The 23,814-nt window shown below is 33.8% G+C and overlaps 2 protein-coding genes across 21 annotated transcripts; one reads left to right on the top strand and one right to left on the bottom strand.

Annotated features, from left to right (window-relative positions):
• Positions 1 to 186: 186 nt before the first annotated feature.
• kto (mediator complex subunit kohtalo) lies at positions 187 to 19,651 on the bottom strand. 20 transcript variants are annotated; one of them, XR_015810920.1, is made up of 46 exons: positions 19,569 to 19,651; positions 19,090 to 19,294; positions 18,864 to 19,023; positions 18,216 to 18,407; positions 18,038 to 18,148; positions 17,817 to 17,978; positions 17,550 to 17,754; positions 17,236 to 17,468; positions 15,930 to 16,144; positions 15,707 to 15,865; positions 15,555 to 15,642; positions 15,311 to 15,489; positions 15,071 to 15,242; positions 14,887 to 14,997; positions 14,686 to 14,811; positions 14,458 to 14,624; positions 14,264 to 14,400; positions 13,994 to 14,211; positions 13,803 to 13,915; positions 12,457 to 12,639; positions 12,257 to 12,392; positions 11,995 to 12,187; positions 11,726 to 11,929; positions 11,189 to 11,391; positions 10,972 to 11,115; positions 10,751 to 10,891; positions 9,732 to 9,873; positions 9,410 to 9,451; positions 7,404 to 7,586; positions 5,477 to 5,564; positions 5,210 to 5,400; positions 4,941 to 5,105; positions 4,719 to 4,878; positions 4,471 to 4,652; positions 4,192 to 4,405; positions 4,043 to 4,126; positions 2,667 to 2,806; positions 2,501 to 2,603; positions 2,353 to 2,442; positions 2,002 to 2,290; positions 1,711 to 1,924; positions 1,159 to 1,579; positions 844 to 1,095; positions 695 to 774; positions 534 to 626; positions 187 to 453 (listed from the first exon to the last, which is right to left on the bottom strand). XR_015810920.1 is itself a non-coding variant. In XM_088194113.1 (46 exons), the coding sequence occupies exons 2-46, from the start codon at positions 19,279 to 19,281 to the stop codon at positions 301 to 303; spliced, it is 7,398 nt and encodes a 2,465-aa protein (XP_088050239.1). In that variant the 5' UTR covers positions 19,282 to 19,294; positions 19,569 to 19,651; the 3' UTR covers positions 187 to 300. The 20 variants fall into 20 exon arrangements, 18 of the variants coding, with proteins under 18 accessions (XP_088050239.1, XP_088050234.1, XP_088050238.1 ...); XM_088194113.1 differs by having other exon boundaries at positions 700 to 774; positions 13,994 to 14,196; positions 14,686 to 14,808; positions 17,550 to 17,745; XM_088194108.1 differs by having other exon boundaries at positions 187 to 456; positions 700 to 774; positions 14,686 to 14,808; positions 17,550 to 17,745.
• A 1,528-nt stretch (positions 19,652 to 21,179) lies between these two features.
• Positions 21,180 to 23,618, top strand: LOC148230836 (tRNA-uridine aminocarboxypropyltransferase 1). The gene is made up of 2 exons (XM_088194437.1): positions 21,180 to 21,429; positions 21,497 to 23,618. The coding sequence occupies exons 1-2, from the start codon at positions 21,241 to 21,243 to the stop codon at positions 22,196 to 22,198; spliced, it is 891 nt and encodes a 296-aa protein (XP_088050563.1). The 5' UTR covers positions 21,180 to 21,240; the 3' UTR covers positions 22,199 to 23,618.
• The last annotated feature ends 196 nt before the right edge of the window (positions 23,619 to 23,814 follow it).

The following is a 23,814-nucleotide window of genomic DNA, read 5'->3' on the forward strand; positions in this document are numbered from 1 at the left end:
AAATTATTATATAAATTTTACTATATGTACATTTTTTATAATTAATTTATTATAAATATAAAACTTAAATAGTTTGTCAAAAATATAGTACTATTTCTAATAACGTAGGAGTACAATGGTGTATACATATGGAAATTTATACCATTATTAAATAAAATAATTGTATAGAAAGAAAAACAAGTCAGATCGCTTTAGGAATATAAAATTATAATAAATTTATTTCAATGAATAAAACAGCAGCGAAGCAATAATTATTTACAAATAATTGTAAAAAAATATAGCCACAGATCACCGCATGATTTAATACGGCGGGGCTTGATACTGTCTCGGCATCATCATATTCCCTGCTTGGTTTCCTTGTTGTTGCTGCTGCTGCTGCTGTTGTTGCTGCTGCTGTTGTTGTTGCTGCTGTTGCATTGCTAACATTTGCTGTCGCATGCGCTGTTGACTTACCTGCTACAATACAATTATTTAGTTATAATATTTTGATTTACCATTCATAATCAATAGATAAGACAAGTTAATAATAAAACCTGTTGGAACTGTTGGTTTTGTTGGGAAGACATGGCTGTTCGTGGATATGTAGGCGCAGGTCCGACCATTCCTCCCATCGCTACATTTGAAGTCTGAAAAGTATAACATAACATTTACACAGCTCTCTATATAGTAATATATAAGAAAGATTTATTTTTACCATACCTGCATGTATTGAGGTCTTGCATTCTGTCGCTGTGCCATGTACACTTCTTGAGCACCACGATTTCCCATCATATTCTTTAAAAATAAATATACACAATATAATAAGCCAATCACAATTCATTGCTTTAATTATGTATATAGTACCTGTTGGAATGAAGGTTGATTGGGAAAACCAGCCATTCCGCTCGCTTGTCCCTGATTCCCTAAAGTACCCGCCTGGCTCGTCATCGGTACCATGCCACCCTGCACTATCTGATTCACACCTTGCCCCATCTGACCCATACCCTGTCCCATCTGATTCACGGGCTGGCCCATTTGATTCATGGCTTGACTCATTTGATTCTGACCCATCTGTCCGACTCCTTGGCTCATTTGGCTTACGCCTTGACCCATTCCCTTCAAAATAAACATGCAACATGAGGATTCTTCATAAAGGGCAAAAATATATTAAACACTCACCTGGCCCATTCCCTGGCCCATCTGCGCCATTTGTTGGGCCATAGAACCGTTCTGCTGGCTCATGGGGACGCCCTGTTGGGAAGACTGCATCATTTGCTGGTTACTGTATCCAGACGGTCCGTAACCTTGATTCACGCCTCCCTGTTGCATGCTAGCGTATTGTTGATTACCGAACATGCCTTGAGTGGCTTGCGAACTTCCCATGCCGCCCATTTGACCCATCTGTCCAGCCATTTGACTGCTGATCGGTCCGGTGGCCATTTGAGTGTTCATTTGGCCAGGTCCCATCTGACTTCCCATTTGACCGGGGCCCATTTGGCTACCCATTTGTCCGGTAGTTCCCATTTGTCCCATAGACCCCATCTGACCTCCCATCGGTCCCATTTGACCCATTTGACTACCCATCTGACTCATTTGGCTCCTGAAATAATACAATAGTTTCTATATAATAAGATCGGTGCGACACATAATAAGCGTTATAAATAAATATTTAGAACATAGCGCTTTAAATGTGACACCATATTAATAATGAATTTGTGCAGATATAAATACCCTTGTTGGCCTTGCATTTGCATATGATGCGGTGGCGGAGCCCTAGGCTGCTGACGGCCGTATGGCGGTCTGTGTTGGGTCGCCATCGCCGGATGTTGACCCCCTGATGGTGGAAAACCACTATTACCACCGCTACCCAACGGTAGTCGTTGTCGAAGCATGTTCGAAAGTGCTTGCTTCGACTGATTTACCGGAGGGCGTTCCAGACGACCAACTGAAATGTAACGCCACGAAGGTAACAACCTCCTTTGACTGACGTTATAATTCATCTAACGACGGTTATACAAATACCTTGCTGATTGTAGTAGTTTTGTTGTGCCTGGTGTTGGAACCATTGCTGCTGCTGAGGATTGAACGGAGCGTTCATACCGGGCATTTGATTAGGCTGTTGAGACATGGGCGTGCCCATCATCTGGTTAGAAGGACCCGGAGCTACATTACTGCCCATCGCTCCTTGGGGACCCATCATGCCAGCATTAGGTCCGTTCATCCCTCCAACGCCCATTTGCTGATTCGGAATGTTGTTCATTCCTCCCACGTTAGTGTTATACATTTGTCCAGGACCCATGACATTAGGAACCTACAAAGAGTCATAAGTATAATATAATATTATCAAATCGATCACTTGTTAAAACAACTAACTTGAGAGGCGACTTTATTTTTTCTAGGTTTGCGACCCTTGTTACGGTTTCTACCCAGTCCGCCCGGACTTTGATCCATTGAATCGCCTCCCTGAAACACGCATTTAGCTTTCGTATAAAGTATACTTTTAATACAATTTAAGACGTACAGGTTTGTCGGACGGTGGATCTAGATCTTCTGGAGGTAGTGGTAAAGGTTCTAGATAATAGCTCAATGGTTTTACTAGACTATGTGTGTGATATCGTAGCAGTCTAAAAACGAGAATATATATTAAAAATCAAAAGAACATCATAAAAAAAATCAGAGTTAACTACTTGTGAGTGTGTTCGTATGTGAGCGGTTTACGGTCGATTTTAGTTCCTCCGAACCAAGCCCACGATAGCGGAGCAGGACTGCGGCCACCTTCGACGATTTCCCAAGCTGAAACACGTTGTTTATCGGACAGACGAAGACCCTGCAAATAATAAATTAACATAGATACTAAATATGTCTTGATGAGCCTTTAAACCACCCTAGACTCTCCTAGTAAGAATTCACCCTTCAGATATATTGTACAATCAAACACTTGAAATACTACTGACATATTCACTGCTGAATGTTTTCAGATAATATGTTGATAATATCATAAGAAATAATAACAAAGAACTTCCTGAAACGGTCAGAAAAGCTAAAAACATTATCAATATAATTGCACTAATCTCTTCAGAGGCGAAACAAGGATTTTCGCTCATGAATACTTTGCTCAGAAAAAAGGGCGATACATATCGGTCCTAATGACCATTAATTTGATAGGTTTGCTGCTATCCTCATGGGACCCTATACTACACAATCATGACTCCATAGTCAACACCATTCAGCTAATGATAAACGTATGAGACTCGCCACAGTGAAAGCATTTAATGAAAATATTTTTATTTTTTTTGAATGAATACATGGAATTTAAATAAATTTATTTGTAATTGATTTAATTTTTATTTTTTAAACATAATAATTAAAATATTATTTAAAAAACCCAAGGGGTGTAAGTGTACTGAGATGGGAGCCGGTTAATAAAATTTTAGCAGCACACCACTGTATATAATTATTTATATTTATAGAATTTTTCAATAACAAGATGACAAATAATCAATGTTAAAAAGGGTGTGCAATAAGGATACTTGATTTCATCAGTGTTATTAAGAATTTGTGGCAAAATCTCTAGAGATCTGTAATGGAAGTGTCAAAATTGGAGAAAGCAATAACTGACGACAATACATTATAGGCAAAATTAAAAAAAATAAATGGCTGCGATACTGCGATATTAAAAAAATATAGGTTAACTAGTGAGATAATAAATATAAAGATTGATGACGAAACTCATGATAGTCGGCAGACACAACATCTTGAAGAGGACATGTTATTTACGGAGTAGAAGTATGGCATATTAAAAAGAGGAAGTGACCAAGAGTTTAAGTCTTAGGGATGCGGTGCTCAATACCATAGACAGCAAAAAGGAACAATCTTTCATTAAAGAGTTACAGATATAGGATAGGCTGTCGAAAAGTGTCTGAAGTGGTTATTTGTAATTGAAAATGTTGAGGAATGTATATGACTGATAGGCAAAATTGAGCGCTACCATCGGGCGAATAAGCAAAGAGGAAAACTATGAAGAGCAAGAATGTGAATGCCGAAAACATAAATAATCAATCACCTGTTTTTTATCACTGCTGTCAAAACCGGCGATTTTATTCCCCTTTGTATCGGTTATACATCCAATAGTATCGCAGGCTATAATCTAAAATAAATACCAAGTTGATAATCGTTCATTTATGAAATTTTCATTTAGTCTAAAAATTATACCTCCATGACGACTTTGGGCAGCGGCAGCAGCTGCCGTATGCATTGCAACTCGAGACTTTGTCTTTCACCAACTTCTTTCTTGAGCTTCTTCATCAAGTTTTGATACTGCTTCTTATTTTCGTCGCCCGTTTGAGTGCCTCCGCCACTCGTATCATTTGCCAACGTCCAATGAATCAACGTGCTCAGCATATCGGTGACGGTTGTAAATAAAGATCTGAAATATATTATTAATTAGCATATTATTAAATTAAACTAAGATTATTCAAAACGATGACTTACGAATTATTGTTATAATCGATGACTCCGTATGTTACTAGTTGAACGAGCAAAATGGCCCAATCTGTGGTAACGGTGGCGTTTCTTTGAATGACTTCAAACATCCCGCCCAAGAGGGAGAATCTGAGTTGTAATCCATCAGTGAGCTCTCTATTGGGCCAATCTTCGACGCTGCCCGATCGCTCCTTAGTAATAAATAAAAAACATTTAATAACCGTTAACTCACACAATCCATAACAAATAATCATTACCTCTTTAGCAGTTTGCAAAAACTGCGATAGTTGAGTGTGCAAGGACGTGAGCAGGCCTTCCTTCTGATCATCTTGTCCACGAAGACAAGTCAACACGAGCGATAAAAACGGCTGATGGCATAAACCAGGCGCTGAATTCCCGATCAGCTTTCTTGCGCCGCTATAATTTATATAGCAAATTAATTTTAATAAATAATATATATATATCATTAAAAAACATACTTTTGAGAGCCTTTGTAATTTGGCGGACTTTTGTCGTGTCTCGTGCCTTCTAAAAGTTGACCGGCTACTCGAAGGACGCGTCCTTGAACAGCAGGCGGCAATCGGGATACGAGAGGGGCGACCAACCAAATGGAGCTGCTTCTTCGTTTATCACCATTAGGGTTACTATTATTAAACAAAGTATATATTTGCCTAGACGTACATATATGTGGGTAATTCAGCATGTATTTATCCAATTAGTATACAAGCAATATTTAATCCGTGCTTACTCTTTGTGATCTGTTGTGCCACTCGTCCCACCGTTGCTGCCATTCGACGGAGTACTATTTAAGAAAACATCAATAGCTGCTCGCGCCACAGTCTCCAACCATTGATTTAATTCAGGACTATTGGGTGTGAATTGTTTGAACATCAACTGCAAGTCTAGCCAAGACATGCGCAAAGACCATTGTTCTAAATTCTTTTTTTTTTAAAAAAAACAAATCATTAAAAAAATATCATACTTTTACGAAACAATGTTAAACCCATTACAATACCTCTAATATTCTGGTGATGATAGTTTTCTGATCGAGATCCGGCAATGTGTGACTGGCGTTTTCTGGATAACATATCATATGCAGCAATCTGTAACGTTTAGTTAATAATTATATATTTTATTGATTTGAAAATATCAGCGCCATACATTTGTGCAAATATTGCGATACGTTGATTCTTTTAAGAGTGCTATAAGAATACATCGGGGAAATGTACCAAGTAGTGCACAGATCATCATGCTGTCTTATGTGCCTTTCAGAGTAAAAGGGCGTATTTATCTTTTATAAATCCTGAAGGGACAAGCTGCTTCTTGAAGTATGTGACGACTCAATTAGGAATTATCTGGGACATTGAGGAATCCGACGGAAAAGCTGCAGGAAGATGTTGAGGAATCCGTCCCCGTCTATTGGATTATTTCTACCTAACATAATTCGTTGACATCAATTCCACTTATCTCTGATTGTAATATTATTAGTTCATAGCCAAGGCCGGCTCGGGGCGTGTGCAGTGTTCGGCACACGTAGGTGTGAGGTAATTCTCCATTATACATTTATGCATCACATTCCATCATTAAAGTTACAAATTATTCATAGGATGCGACAGAAATTAACATTTTGTCAAGAAATCGAGGATAATTGACTAATCAGATTGAGTAAATATTTAGGCAATATGATTGGGGACATATTAAAAAGACTTGAAATATGCAAACAACATTTTAATTGTTATAAAAATGTGGATTGATCTAAAAATGCGACTGTCGACTGGTTGAACTATTGATTCTCTATCGAATAAATTGTACTTGAGTGAAGTACTAATAAAAAATTTAAAATTAAGGAAAGTTTCATAGAATTCATAAATATTGAGGACAAGTCTGCAACGAAAATGAATAAAGTAAGTTTGAATTATTTGAGCCAATATGTCTTATCCATCGAGAATATTTGTAGTCAAGGCTATGACAATAGAGCCAATATGCGAGGTATAAGAAACAGTGTACAGTCTCGTGTTGCAAATTTCAATCCAAGAGCGTTTATATTATATGTGTCATCCTTTAAATCTAGTCATTGTAGATGCTGAAAAAAAAAGGAAATGGAAATTGTAATTTTTTTTCAATTATCCAAACTATTTATAATTTTTTTTTTGTGATCGACAAAGCATTAGAAAATTTTTCGGTCTATGAATTGTAAATTAACAGTAAAATCGTTGAATAATATTAGTTGGGAAAGCTTTGTAGCTGGATTGAGACATTTCTTCTGCTTTAAAAGGAGTTGTTAAATTGGAGAAAGATTCACTTGTACGTTTAACAGTGGAATTAAATGTATGAATTTTTGACAACTTTGAATTTATTTGTGGATTAGTGATCTGACACAAAGTTCCACAGGAACAAATTAAACTCGAATAATTATTTCGAAATGTATTAATCGCATTAAGAATACTAATGACTTTGCCCGTTTCAGTAGCCAAGGGAGAGAGAACTTTTTTTAAATTAAAACTTATTAAGAACTATCTACGAACGAGCATGAGTCAAGAAAATTTGAAAAGTTTGGCAACAATTTCAATAGAAAATGAAATTGCCCAATCTCTCAATATTGCTGTTTTGTGGACGAATTCTGCTAAAATAAAAGCCTGACAAATTCATTTCACCAAAAGTTAAAAACTTGTAATTTACAACTTTTTTTTAATCAATATAATTATACAAATTTACAAATTTTTGTTAGTTCTCTATTTTTCTTTTTGTATTATATTATGTATTATAAAATAATATTTTTTTATGTGCCTTACACACAGACCCAAAAAACCACGAGTCAGCACTGTTCATAGACCTTACCAGATTGTGGCGTGTAGGCAAAATAAACTAAACAAATATCTGTGTTTAAAGTTAACTTGAAGTTCAAAATCAAGTTCATTCTTATTAAATTAATAAAATCATACCTCTGCGCTTGTTTTGAACTCAGCATGGAATCAAGCAGCATATCCGGCTGGCACAGTTCTTCGGGCGACTGGAGACATTTTTGCATCACCCATTCCTCACCGCATATTTCCGCCAAAACGTGACGGGCAAACTCACTCAGTGACATTGTAGTGTCCATCGAAGCCATCGACAATTGATTTTGCCTGTAGATGAAAAATTACGCAAATTATCCTCTAATCGACCATCGTGAATTGGAATAAACCATTGAAATGAGCACCACAGAATGTATTGTATTATATACTTTAGATATTTCTTTCACGGTGAGCCAAAGCATTCTAGTATGTGAAACATGTAACACCATAAAGAGAGAAAGCGACATTATAATACAATATTTACAATTTTTTTAATCCAGTATGCTCATAAATAGATCCGTCACTGATTTTTTTTTATTAATAGATATAAAGACGAGGATACACACACTATGAAACATTATACACATAGATAAGAGACTGTCACAAAAACAAGAGTTCATCTCACGCAAATAACGATATAGCGAGAAAATTTCAATATACACTAATGACATGAAGAACAACATAAAGATATCGATAAAGTTTCATGCTGCTGTAATAGACGATCGGAACACATTCAATGCCAAAAATTAAAGCTAATATCACTGGCGACAACGAAGCAAAACAAAAAACTATTCGTCGACTATATTATATGTAAAAAACTAAACTCGAGGTTAAAACTGTCGTATTGGTATGATTTATTTCTGTTATATTGCGCAGTTTGGTATAAAACAAGTCAGCTTTTGTATTTTGTAAAATGCATACCGTCCCCAACACCATTTGTACAATCAGTATTAGTCTGGTGAATATTTGCAACATAAAAACATCATTAATATATTGTTAGAAAGTGATTGTTTACAGTTGATGCGTAGTTTGTTTTGCAATTCATTTGCAGTTAAACTACGAGGAGATTCACGTGTACCACCCATATAAATATGTACACTTTAGCATAATAAATAGGAAAATAATGTCGTATATAATTGAATATTAATTGTTAACTTGTTCTTTTAATTCAATGGAATAGTACTAAAACAACATTATTTTCTACTTTACCAGATATTCATATTTCATTAACATTAATGCCTTTATATGTACAAGGATGAGCCGATAAAGGTAAAGAATAAAAGATACAAAAACCTAATATCATTCAAACTTGAATCTTATTGTTTCGTTATATAATCATATTTTACAGTTATAAAACACAATATTTCTGTACTGCTGATAGTTTTTCAAAACATTAAAATATGTCGTTCTCAATCAGTATTGTAGGTTACTCTCTACCCCCATAGTCATAAAAATACATAACTGCCAGTAAAAATATTGTATTTCATAACAAAACAATATAAATACATAAAAATACCCCGATTCACAAGTTATTAGCTTTTTAAATCCTTCACTCTTTCTTAGCCTACCCTTAGTAAACTAAAAAACATTTTATTCGTATAACTAATTATAATAAATCTAGATATATTATGTAATAATATATAAAACACTATGTAATTGAAATGTTAACTTTCCTCTATTTCTATAATTCAATTATAATTGATTTTTTGTGATATATTTATGAATAAAGTGACTATGACAAAACACAACACTGAATGAAAAAAATAGGGGTAAAGCTAAATCCTATAGACCAAGAAGTAAAATGGTGGTTATAGACAAAGCCGGTAATGTGAAAATCAAAGCGGTGATTTGAAAAATAAAACATGAATATTCACAGCAGGTGATTAAATTAATATTTTAAAGGTCACGTTTTAAATTTGAGTCTTTCGCGTATATACATTATGTTAAAATATTGAAAATTCGGAGTGTGTGGTTTTAAAACATGACCTTCGAAATTTTCATCTATGTTCCTATGACATTTTTTTTATTGTTTGAATGAAATTAGATTTCAGCAGACTGCAATGGAAGAGGATCGAGGATTGTCAATTTTGCGCATAAAATAAAACGTGACAAACCTAGGAGTTCTATGACCGCTTGACGTTTCCATATCTACCATCCTATAATAAAATTGTAAATTATAAATAAAAATAAAATAACGTCCTTGAAATAAAAAATAAAAATAAAATAAAAAACATTATATAAAAAAATAGTGTATATGATATAATAATACACATAAATAAATAAGTGCGATCATTAAGAAATCGAGGAAACAATTTGAACATTATAATTTTTATTATAATATTGATTTTATATTATTATTAAAAAAACATTTAATATTGATTCTTATATATTTTTATTAAAGTATGAATATTTCAAAAAGGAAAAAGAACAACTTACGATATCAAATCCAAATTGGCGTCCGAGGTAGCAGCATCACTGGTACCGAGGATATGCGACAGTTCAGAACCGCCTGATGAAGTTTTTTTATTAACTGTAGAAGATGGTTTCCCTCCATCTCTAGCAGTGGCGTCTCCGAGAACTGAAATATACATATATTAGTATTTATATTTATTTGTACACACTGAGTGATTTTTAAACTGGCGTATATCAATATAGATTGTGCCAGAGCCAGCATTTGAGAGTTTTTCTAAGTATTAATTTTACTACATAACTAAAATAAAATAATAAACATTATCCTGTATTATCATTATGAATTGTTCTGTAAAGTAACAGAAATTTTACAAATAATTTGAAGAGTAGCCTACAGGTAGCAATACAAATCAAGCATGCAACATGAAGGCACAGCAATGGCTTAAAATGGAGCAGTGTTCTGTCCAATGTTCCCTCTAAGCTGCGCACGAGATCTTGGGTCTGCACACTATTCAAAATTTTACCACTTTAATTCACTATTTCAATATTTTTTTAAATAAAAAAATTCTTAATATTTGAGAAACCATGATTTATAAAAAATGTCTAAAGCTTCGTCAAGTTCGGTCATCAACTCATCACCATTAAAATCACCAATATCGTCATCTCATCGTATGATTTGAGGTTTGTTTTATTAAAATATTAACAGCCACACTGAGAAGTGGCATTATGAAGATAATCGCCAGCTAACAGTGAATATCAGTTAATTTTTTGATTTTAGTTGTAACACAAGGTAGCAATGTCTCAAACATCCGCTGTACTTATCATCATCGTCATCATCATCATCAAAATGACACTATAGCTAATGGACTTTGGTCGTATTCACGATTTTGTCTACCTCGCCTAACTTGGGCCAAGCAGTGCCAGTCGCTGACACCGAGCGTCCAGGGATTTCTTTTCCCTCGATATTTCTCACACAGCATAGTATCCTTTGTTCTTACCCTCAAGCAGTACACACGATTAAATATTTTTTAATAAATAAAAATCACCTTGAATTGCCTTAAGCGATGCCAATAATGGTTCAACATTTTTATGTGTGTGAGCAGCTAGCAAATGTCGATCGCAGCTCAATCTAATTGAATGTAAGGAGCCAGGAGCTGGATGTGGAGACGTCGATACAGAATAAAGACCTTAAAATAATTAAAAAGACGTTATAATCTCAGTAATAACAATCTGGCAAAGCAAAATCATACTTCGTAACTACTCTTACCCGGCTGCGGTGTTTCGACCGTTTTGAAGAGTCGCAATAAAAGATGACACGTAAGCCTAGCGCCGGCTTCGTTATTGCATCCTTTCAACAGACTGGGCAGCGCAACGGTACAAACAAAATCTTCCAACGAAAAGCAATGGCGAGCTACAATAATATATCATATTAGTAATAGGTGCAAATTTTTCATTTCAATGTTAATAATACACAATCAAAATACCAATCAAAATGCATGTGAAAACAGCCAAATTATTATGCATCGATAGATCTTGAACGTCAAGCTGCATCGTGAGATCAGGATAAAATGAAACTTGATGACAATTTGAACTGTTGCACAAAGCCATTAATGCACCCAACCATTCAGCAGATAATCCACCGCAGCACGCCGTCATTTCAGCACACATAATTGCAATATCGTTCACCCTAAAATTGAAATTAGTTAAATAGAGCGTTTGCTATAATAATGAGTATCATTTAAAATGTGCATATTCTTAGCAAATAACATTAAATCACAATAAGTGAGATATATATAAATCATATTAATGTGCGAGGAGTCTTGATCTGCAGTCACAATACCTAAATTTAACAGAGTAATTGTTTTATATTTAAGGAAGAAAGGTGTCCAACAAAACTGTAAATCACAAAATGAGCCGGAGGAAAATTATCCATATGAAACTGTTATTTATGCCAAATATGGCTAAAGCTGTCTATAAATAAATATACAATATTTGTGTCTCATTACTTAAATTAGTATTACCTATCATTGTCTACCTCTCGACAAATAGAAAGTATTGCCGAGCAAACAAAACTATAACGATTGTTCAGAGACTCGGACAGCTGTCTTGCCCAGGATGGTTCAATTTTACCGCCTCTGTGAGGATTAGCAAACGCTTCGCTTAGAAATTGTACATTATAGACGTAATTAGACGGAGTCGGTTGTAGTCCAGCATAAAGCACTTGTCTAAAACATATTTAGAATTAATATCACAAATAACTTTTATTATATATTATTAAAAGTAATCGTACCTAATTTTGGGATAAGCATTCGAGAATTGTTCGGCTTGATGAGTCTTAGAACGCAGATGAGAGCAAGTCGCATAAAGATCGTGCAAATGAGCTAAAATGCAACGTTCAGCCGAACTACAATCACCAGGATTCACTACGGGTTTCACTAAACGACATAGCAACTCAAATACTGAGCTGCTTTGCTCCGTTAACACTAAAATGATGTATGTATATTAATTATATATTGTACGTAAAATACCTTTTTTTAATACATTATATTTACATAGCAAACAGCAATGATATCTTCTTAAAACCCCAACGACGTACAATGATAAAGATGTGGTATAGCTCCGAAGCAATCCTTGACCTGGACTTCTAGACGCCAATACTGATTCAACTTCTAAAAGTTCTTTTAAAATCTGTAAACATATATTATACATGTTCATATGTTCTTAATATAATATGCTTCATTAGAGTGCTTACTTGTATACAAACGTCTATAAGACCATAAACGTTCACTGACAACTCCATAAGATCAAATAAGAAAGCCACATGCTCTTGTACCGGTAAATAGCTGGACGTTCCGAGAGCATATGCTTGTAACATTTCAATCACAGTAGTTCCACATTGCCACGAAACGACATGTTGATCAAAATAGTTCATGTTCTACAGACAAATTATAGTACAAAGTTAATATGGATTTCTAAATTATATTTATTCTAAATTATAGTATAAAGTTAATATGGAGAAAGATAAGTGAGATAAAATAATTTGGTATTCTTAAATAGCTTTTGTCAGTAAAGTGAGTTTCTAATATCAGTATAATATTTATCTTTTTATTTTTATAAATGTTTTTATTTCTTGCCCATGATTAAGCAAACCATTGGCGTTCCAAGCTACTAGTCTCAGGAGGTTCGTCATTTTGATATTTTGGTGTCGAGTTTAGTGTAGTAATAATATTATTTATACTTTTCATGAGTTCTGACATATTTTCCATTCTTGTTATGACTTGAACCATGATTTGATAATTTTTATTATTTATTTCTTCTGCTTGTACATGCTGTTTATTTTGTGCTGCTTGTGCGTATGTAGTTGGTTTGCACAGGCGCTGTGATATTTCTTTGTATAGCATCGAATTTTTTTTCCCTGGGTGGAGGAAATTTTTTTATTTTCTGTTCTTGATACACTTATAATTTGTAGGATGGTTGCCTTTACAAAGTGCATATGTTGCTTCAGTGGTCCTGTCCTTTTTAGTGCAGCTTGTTGCCAAATGATCACCTCAGAATTTGAGTAGTGTGGGCTATGGTTACAGAAGCCTTTCGTGCAGTTTTATCTTTGACATCTTGCACATTGGGGTATTTCTCTTTTTCTGTATTGCGGTTCTAAAGTTATTTTTTTATTTAATATGTAGTTCATTTTATATATTTCTTTGTTATTATATAATTTCTGGAATAGTTTCCTGTTTTTGTGAAACAGCGGGATATATGTTTTCTTGCAATATTGAGTTTTTTGGAATGATTCTACACTTTCATTCTTATTTTCAATTGTTGACATATTTTTTATTTTTATTATTATTGACATAATTTTGGGTGGTACAATGAGAATTAGCTTCACACTTGTGTGTCACATATTCACATAATTAGTTTTTTAGCGATTTAATAATATTATATTATAATTTGTGGTTAAAACAATTTTAGCGATTTAATGACCTGTCAATAATTTAATATTATCGAAAAAGAGGAAGATGAAGGAATATTGTCTGGAGATAAGATGGAAGATTATGAACAGATATAAAATAACTAAATCTCATATACTAAGCAAATACATACCTGAAACTTTTGTGTCACAGCTTCAAAATTGAACTCGCTGCGAGAGTGCTTTTTAACTTTACCGCCTTCTGCCACGTCAATGGAAAACTTCTTCGAGAATAATTTACAAATATCTGAAAGTAATATAAAGTATATATATATATATATACTAAGAAACATTCTTCAATTAGATTTAATATAAATATACACACCCTTGGACATTTTCTTAACTTGATGCCGCGCCTCGTCTCGATGTCTTCCGACTCCGTACAGCAAAACATGGCGTTGATTTGTATCGTGCAAAGGAGCTCCTCCGTCGCCTTCCAACCACGGCAACGGAAAGTGAGTAGCATACTGAAGATGCCTCGAATTGGGCGCTCCACCTCCGAGCATATCCATCATAGCCGAATCAACCCTGTCAATGTAACTGCTATAAAATGAATTTAATACACTGCGTAACATATCGAATTTATTCAATATACCCATGAGAGGTATCTCCCGGCTCTTTCGGACTATCGGGAGCGTCCATAGAATTCTGTTGATCCTCTTTGATGTGCTGCAGAATTTTTCCTAGATCATCGTCGATCTTCGAATCGTCGTAATCCATTCGTACGTGATCCTATCAATGATACACATTTAAAACATGTTTATACCAATTTATTTATAAAAAATGAACCTCAATTTTGGGTTTCAAGTCGATCCCAGCAAATATTTCTTCGTCTAAAGTTGGAGTATGATGATGATGTGACACGCTAGTGACGACCTGCATAGAGTTACTGATTGGCGTTGATACGCTATTGACGACAGGATTGCAGATTGGTTCAGTCGTTGGCAATAAATCACCTGTATTAACATCAAACTTATACATCTGTAAAGAAATCTTTATTGGAAAAAATAGGTTTACCTCTGGAAATGAGTGTACACATGTACGCGTCATGAGAAAAGACATCTCTCCTGATTAGTTCGCCGAAAAGATGTACAAGATTCGTGAACTGAGCTTTGTTTTGAGGCGACGCCGTGGAACCTTCTTCTGTCAAAAATTCGAAGGTATATTTTAAAAATGTTTACATTACTTCTAAAGCAATCGTTGATAATTACACTTTACCCAAGATTGGCGCATCGTTGTCTAAAAATCGCATTAGTAAACTTTGAAAAATAGGAACTCCACCGCCGATACCCTGTCCGGAACTGATTGATTCTTTATCATCACATCCGCCTAGAAAAATATTATTTAATTAATAAGTTTCATTTATTTTTTAATAAGACATTAGAGAGAAGAGGATTCTCACCATGATGATCTTGAGCTGTAGTCGGTTGTTGGGATGTCGGATTATTCAGCAACTGTTGCTGTCTACGGTCGAGTATAGCAGCCGTAGCCATCGCACGATGTTCACCCCATCTTGCGCTGCATACAGCCCATTCGCATAAAACTACAACTACCGAATAGCTACACGCCCATTCCTAGAAGCAAAATGCATGCATAAACCAATATTTATAACTAAGACCGATTGTGATAGTTCGAAATTTACCGGATCTTTGGTCTCCTGAATATTTTCCTTGCCGTTTTGATTCGGCGTATTACCACATCCGGTGCTAGGACCGAAAACCTTATTGTACAAAACATCAAGATTGTTCCCAGAGTCGACGCGGTCGAAGGAATGTCTGTCGAGAGCTTCCAGCACAGCCAGCACGCGTGTTGTATTCGTACCTTAAAAGAAACACATATTTAATTGTGTTATACTTAAAAATAAGACAAGTTTATTGCATACATACCTTGATAACTATTTTGCCATTTATCAGCACACCATTTGTTTTCGGCTCTTTTACTTCTTATACTAATTTCGCGTTCAGCTTCATATACCTTAAGATCATGTTAAATAAAGTTAAATAATATTATTAATCTGTATTATTAATTAACTCAGTACCTGTCTACGATATTTTTCAGTCAGTGACGAATCCATAAAAGGCATCGGAAGAGCACTCGGAGGTACTGGTAAGAGATCTAAAGGACTACCGTGCAGAGCTGATCTACCATCGGGGACACCAGACCATACCAAAGATGTAGGACAATCGATACAAACAATCTGAATAAAAAACTCAATTAAAAATCTCAAATATAATTAAATCATTGTTTGATACGAATGTTACTTGAAGAATTGTGGCGAGTTGCAGCAGTACATCCCTGTGATGCGGACAAGTTATCAATTCGCCGAAAGCTTGACGAATCGGACAATTTATGGAATTCGTCGATTGCCCTGGCTTCGTTCTGGTGGTTTCCGAGATACGTTCTTTTTTAATGTTGATTTTACTATCACCGCCATTAGCTTCAGCTTCCAGCGGAGACATGTTGATCGCGTTTGATACTAAAAAAATAGCAATAATTTTATATATATTAATATAAGAAACACTAATCCATGTGTAACATTTATGAATTTAGTTGCAAGTAAAATAAATGTTTTATCAATGATAATATATTATTTTTTGTGATGTTTACAAATACGCAGGGCTGTGGAGTCATTTAAAAACCGACTGCGAGTTTATTTTATGGTTCAACTCCGACTCCAATTTTAACAATTTTAATAAGATTATTTTTTACCAGCAAAAAAATAATGTCAACGATTTTTGAATTATAAAAAATAATAATAGAAATTTAAAAAATCATTATCCTTCACGAGACTAAGCGGGGTACATTTGTACCCCAAAATTTGTTATTTCAACCATTTGTTAAATAATATTAATGCCTATCTAATATTTGGTAACTGGATTATTGCACAAACAAAAATTTAATAATTATACTAGCAAGGGAAAAAGCTTGTTTCATTGGTTTTATATTGCCAGATTGTCAAAAATCTAATCTTATATCTTTAATAATACTAAATCTAAATTTAATCTTATTTAGATTAATTAATTAGAATTAGTTCTTTAAAAAATAATTGCTTCTAATAATTCAGCGTTTATGGAAGCTCTTAAATCAGATTTTATTATTTTAAGGGCGGAAAATCAACACTCTTCAACGCACTCAACGTGTTAAAGAAAATTTTAAAAAAGAGTCGGAGACGGTCGATATTTTACGACTCCGACTCTACAGCCCTGCATATACGTAAAAATAACAGCCTGTTTTCATAAAATACAATGATATTTTCAAGCAGTACATAATTATTTAAGATTAGATAATTACTTTTTAAATTTAATTATGTACATGGCACTATTAGTTTGTTGTTCTTGAGGCACATGTGTTATTTATTATTATTCTTATCTTGATCTATGTGTATTTTTAATTATATTTATTTATAAAATTAATACTGTTTTATATATTTAAAAAAATTGTTTTTATACTGACTTTTATAAAGAAATAGAGTAGTCTGTAATATTACAAATTAACCTGCCAAGTATCAGACTGCAATGGAATTGAACAAAAAGATTCGTACACTTTTTAAATTTAAAAAAAGAAAACCTTGTTCTTGCATCGTAGGCTCGTTGGTATCCGACGAAGATTTCACATTGCTGCTAATGACCGAAAAGCATTTTTCTATGAATCCCGGAGTGTTCAACTGCTGTATTGCATTCTCGTTGAGGTGTTGACACATTGTTGCAATTTTCCGTGCGCACGTATGACTCAAGCGACGTGCTAGCAATTCGCACTGTGTAAACTCCGACATATATTGCAGTGTCAACGGTAGGAATAATCTAAATTAAAATATATTATATATATATAAATATATAAAAAATCATTACATAACAATTATGCATCCCTTAAACTATACTTACTTAAGCAGTCCATCTTCAGGTGTTTTCTTATCTAATATCTCTATAATCCATGTTAAAAAATCATGGCGATCGATCAGTCCTTCTTCTATCAACCATTTGGCTAATTGAACACAATATATCCAATGTTTTAACGCCTGTTGACTATCAACAGCCGGATCCGTAGAACCTGTACCGGCTCCTGTCGGTGTACCTGATCCTAGATTGACTGTAAAATTAGACAATACATAATCTAATTAATTAAAATATCAGAAATTAATTTATAGTTACCGCTAGTATTGCCAGGCGATTGCAACGAATGAGGTACGGTCATCGTCGAAGTCCCAGTTTGACTACCCGGAGTTTGGTTATTACTCGCTGGTGGTAAACTGTTACCACTATTGGCACCGTTGGGTGTCAAATTAGATTGTCCGGGACCAGGCGTTGTGTTGCCTTTAAATACATAGATATATACAATAACAATGCATTATGTAAAATAATATTAATCATACCTGAAGAAGACGGAGGAGTTTTTTCAGTTGAATTAGTAAATGGACTTTGAAAGTGCTCTGACAGTTTGGGAATTTGGTCTTTCAAGAATTTTATCAGAGTAGACGTCCATTCTGTATTAAATAATATCATAGTATTAGATTAAATCAACTCACATTGCAATTAAAAATTAAATCATACCAGTCGTCGGATCTGGAAGTTGTCTTTTCTTAATCTTTGCTTCCGACACTGCTACTGTATATGCAGAACTCAATTTTATAAACCAAGCAGCGCGAGCCATGGGTACTTGATGTTCCGTTAACGTCATAAAGATTTCTTCTTTTTTGTTGAAATTCGGCGCCTTTTTGGAGAGAGACATTAAAGGTTTGTTCCCTAGAAATTCAAATAAACATTTCATTAGATTAAAATTATATATCTGTAAAAGGTTATACAACTGGTACTTCACTAGTTCAGTCTACGAGGTCTTTGGTTAGAAGATATTATCATTAGATAATAAATTTACATATCACTAAAGTGAAGCAACGCTTTAATTTTTAAGTAGTAGAAGTTAAATTCGTAGACTTGTTAAAGTCTTTGTGTGCATTTTGGTTAAAATAAATTAAATAGCAAATAGCCAATAGTAGTCAACGAAGCAATAAAAAATACTGTTGAAAAAGGATTCAAACTCTATGACAAAAAGCAAATTGTGAAATAGCCTGCCCAAAAAAGTATCCAAGATTAAAAGAGCTTTTAAAACTTATTCAGCGCCAATTTTTAATGGTAAGGGGTTAAGTACAATTTTTTCATTTTTTTTTATACTGAATAAAAAAATATATAACGTATAATTACCAGCCAAGTCTTTGAACCATGTTTCTATTGCACCTTTAGTGCGTGCAGTAGCCGGCCAAAAATTATCCTTGGGGTTTATCTGTTGCCTTTTTCGTCCACAATCAGGCAAAACGCTCAGTTCTTCCTTACGCGTCAAAATACCAGAGAAATATGCACCGACCTATTAACGAAACATTTATGTTTTAAACGCATTAAAATTATATGAATGTACAATTTAATGACCAACCTTTGACGCCGTAACGTTGCAATTACGCGCCGTGCCGAATTCGTCACTAAGCTGGGGAATAGTTGGGAATCCATGTTTGACGTTAGTCAATGTAAGTTCGTCTTCCTTCTGACGCGCTTCTTGGGGATACACGTCAGGCGGTCCAAGCCTCTGCCTCTTCAATGGACGTTTCTCATACATTAGGCCCAGCATCTTGGGCTTTTATCTGGAAAAATCAAACATAATCAAGTCTACAAACATACAATAATAAATCGCAATTATTTCACAAATCCCGATTTATTTTTTTCACCTTAACTATAAGCATGATCATAAATCTAGAATTCATTGCAAAAGTGCACTTAAAAGTAATAAATAAAAACTATACCAGCAAACGCCTATGAAACATTTGCGATTTAAACGGTTTGTTTTAGGTTATCTTACATTCAATATAATTAAACCGTTTGTAAAAATATTATAGATAGCAATAACAAACGCATTACCTCTCACTATGTGTGCATTTTACGTATAATTTATTAACATTGGAATCAATAGTCCAGCGATGCTGATGTGACAGAACTGTAATGTTGCCACAGGAAAAAAAATGTTGCGCAAAACATAAATATTTAATATAATTTGTTATTACCTATGGTCCTATGTAAATATCTCACAAAAACTGATATGCAAAATTAGGAATTTTGAACAGGATGAAAAAACTAAGAACTTTGGGAAGGAACAAGGAATTTATAGATCAAATTGTGTTTTTTTTTTATAAAGATGCTAAGAAATACTGAAACAATATTATAGGTAGTTAATCATTTAGTTCAGTAAGGATCATAAAACGCAAATTCAACGTATTTAAACATAATAAAAGCTTTTATAAAATTATTTAAACGTATTCCGTCCAAACTTTGTGACCAACCAAAATAATCCAAAGCACAACACAACGATGTTGTCTATTCAAAACAGTTTAAATTCTACCAAGTGTTGCAATGTTTGTTTCTAAAAATGTGTTAATCCTATTTTAATCATTTTTTTAATCTATATCCCGTTATTTAGTACTCTACTCTACTTATTATATCCCGTTATTTAGCAACAGAAGATGTTGCTAAATAACGGGAAGCTATACGCACTGGGAAGAGTTCACTGCTCAAGATTTTTTTCGGATTATCGATGTAGGTATTGGAAAAAATATAATAATATGACTCGATATCTAATAATTGGGTAAGTCAGAAATTTGTTACTTTTGTTTTTTAAGGACGGTGATGGTGACGGGTGGCAATCATACACAGATTTAGCCGCTGCAGTAATGTTTTATTAATGATATTTGAGGTTGTTTACATTTTAAAAAGGCGGACGCGAGACGATGCGCCCGAACGCCCGGAAGATTGCCCGTGTAGAGAGAAAATTGTCACGTCAATGCTACTCAAGTACCGACCAGTTTTTGCTATAACAAATTTAAATCGGCCCCCATAGTTTTTAATATGAATACATATGGACGTTTTCGACCAAAGGGGCAAACTCAACATTCGACTTACTTCGTAAAAATGAATTTAATTTTTATTGCTAACCGCTATCATCAATAGTGAATCACTATTAACGTTTTTTTTCGAACTATTTTTTTTCGAATATACTATATAGAAAGTCAGCATTTTTGCTCAACATTGTGGGAAAGAATTAAACATAACCAATGGCTAAAAAAGTTTGCTGAAATTCAGTGTGAAGATTTCAACATTCAAATTGGACAACTTACGGAAAAATGATAATGGAAAAGCGTACTTAAATTGAATTGAACCCGTTGGAATCTTATCATCATATCAAAATCGAGCTGTAGGAAAGCTATGGAAATCGTTAAACATCTTGGAATCGTTATAAGCATTGACATTTTGATATTAAATCGCCGTCACGATTCCACAGCCCTGATATTATCAAATCCTTACCAAAGACGAGTCTTTTAGAATACATTTTTTTATAATTTGGAGCGCAATTTCTTTTTATACATGCGCCCCTGTTTGCTTAAAGTAAATACATGTGTTTATTTTTAAGGAATATAATTATTGAACGGCAAGGTTGTTGTTACTGCCAACGGAATAAATTTAAAAAATAATATTTTATAAACATGGTAACGATACTTTGAGGTTATATTTGTTTTGACAGCGTTGCTCCCACGGAAATATGAATCCTAAACATCCAGACGCGATAGACGAGAAGCCTTTTGTAGGCATGTTGATAGACGATACTTCAATTTTAGATAAAATAGAAGGACGCAGCGCATGCAGTAAATGTTTTAAATCTAGGAAGTACTTTTGCTATTCTTGTTGTGTTCCAATACCAGAACTGGAAGGCCGAATTCCTTCGGTGGAGGTATTATTAAAAGTAAATTATAATTTATTACCGTAATTTATACTATATATTTAATACATGTTTCCAGCTTCCTATTCAAATTGACATTATAAAACATCGACAAGAAATCAACGGTAAAAGTACGGCATTCCACGGCGCTATATTAGCACCGGAACATGTCAAAATATATACATATCCTGATATTCCTGATTATTTGAATGAAAGCGGCGTTTATCTCGTATATCCAAGCTCCAAAGCGAAATACATTAACGATATGCTTATCAATCAAGGCGACAGTAACGACTGTGACGATGAAAGATCTCTACACAACGGCACGTTATTGACAAAGCGTATCAATTACAACGGTTCATTTAGGCGCGTGAATTTGGAAGAACTGCCAATCAAGAAGGCCGTATTCATAGACAGCACGTGGAATCAGAGTCGAGGAATATATAAAGACGAACGAGTCCGGAGTTTGCCATGCGTCGTTATTCAAAATAGAGCCTCTCAATTTTGGAGACATCAGAAAGGTAGCCCTAGATGGTACTTAGCTACGATCGAAGCTATGCATCAATTCCTTCTCGAATTACATTTGAACATGTGGGGTGTCAGCAAACACTACGAGGGACCGTACTGCGAAAACTATGAGCGAGTCGACTGCGGCGATTTAAAAGTGAAACCATATTATGGCCAATATGATAACATACTGTTCTTTTTCTCGTTCATGTATGGGAAAATACACTCGCTTTACGAACATGATAAATTGGAGGCTTATAAAAGACCATTTTGAAGTGTGTTTATATTTTTTTAATATATAGAACATCGATTTAACGTTTTTATGGTAAACATTGATATGAAATGTGTGGTTTTATTCACAATTCGTTTTTGGATAAGTTTATTGACGAAAACAGACATGAATATAATATATGTTTTAAGATAATTTTAAACTTGCGATATAAGTATTTTCCATTATATATTTTGTATAGTCTTATGTATTAATAAACAGACATTTTGAGTTGGTAAAACGTTATGGCAAATGAAGACCTTAATTGAAAAACAACTGTTACAAAACTGGTTTCGTTTTCTATTATCAAGAAATAATAGACTTTTCTTCTAGTATGACCTAGAAATCTCAAATTCATTTTTGCTGAATTCGATGGCCATCTTATTACAAAAGGATTCATACATAATGTCCACCTTTTTGTAACAGTTGTTATTCAAATATGATATCTGTAGTAAAATATACTGTGTAGTAAGCTTGACAACTGGCCAGGAATTATGCCCACTTTCTAGCTTCATGAAAAGAATAAATACATCCTTTACTCCATCATGAAATGGTTATTTATATAGTGTATACATCCTTTAACTAAGCATTCCTGGTTAGTTAGCAAGCTTTAGTTTAAATATTATGTACATTAAGAATACTTGGTGCTAGTACAATATTGAATTTACATACTTTTACATTTTTTGTGTAGATTAGTATGTAATATTTTTTTTTCTTAACAATGTGCAGTTTGTTTTTATTTAAAATCATTAATTTGCAACCATTATTAAATGAGCCGATCTCACATATAAATGCAAATACAAAGGCTGTTCTTCAAGAACATTCTTGGAATTTGATATATATAAGTAGTGTTGGAATCGGCTTCAAACCTTCATCTATGCTAAGAACTTAGTTCAAAGTACAGCGATATGCGTCTATTAGTTTGTCCTTAAGACTGTTGAAAAATCAAATTATGATGCTGTAAAATACCTATGGAATAAATGGAACAACATTGATTTAAGGGTATTTGTTAACGATAACCGATTGTACCATTTCATAACAATAATTGAATATGCAGAATATCTTTCACGAGATTTTTTGTCACTCAAATTTTAATTACTTCACCATAACCAAATTCAATTCATTTCGTCCTGGAGGCTTCTCAAATTTAAGATTACATAATACTATAATTTATTTGGAAATTTTGTATATTGTATGGGTAATTCGTTATCTATCAAGTTTTGTATATTCTATGTGTATCTATCTATATGGGGATTCTACATATATCTATGGAAAATACATTTATTAAATATTGATGAACTGCTCGAAAATTATTATATTTTGTATAAGCAAAGATGTATGTTCAAAATGCGCTTAGGAATTATTTATTAGGTATTAATCTAAAACTGTAAAATAAATAAAATATATTATGACATAATAATATTCTTTGAATATCAATTAAATAATACTAATAATACATCATAAAAATTATTTAGAAAATACGAATAATCATCCTGGGATATATAATATAGAAAAACAAAAAAAATTATACCAAGGTGTTGCCTTTTATTATATCTGAATTCAAAAACTATTCAAACAGCCTTTATACTGGAAATGTGATCGTTTTATACTTGTAGTAAACT

The sequence above is a fragment of the Plectrocnemia conspersa genome, unplaced genomic scaffold, assembly GCF_051122295.1.
Source record: "Plectrocnemia conspersa isolate PC_06_02 unplaced genomic scaffold, ASM5112229v1 ptg000010l, whole genome shotgun sequence".
Classification (NCBI taxonomy): Eukaryota; Metazoa; Arthropoda; class Insecta; order Trichoptera; family Polycentropodidae; genus Plectrocnemia; species Plectrocnemia conspersa.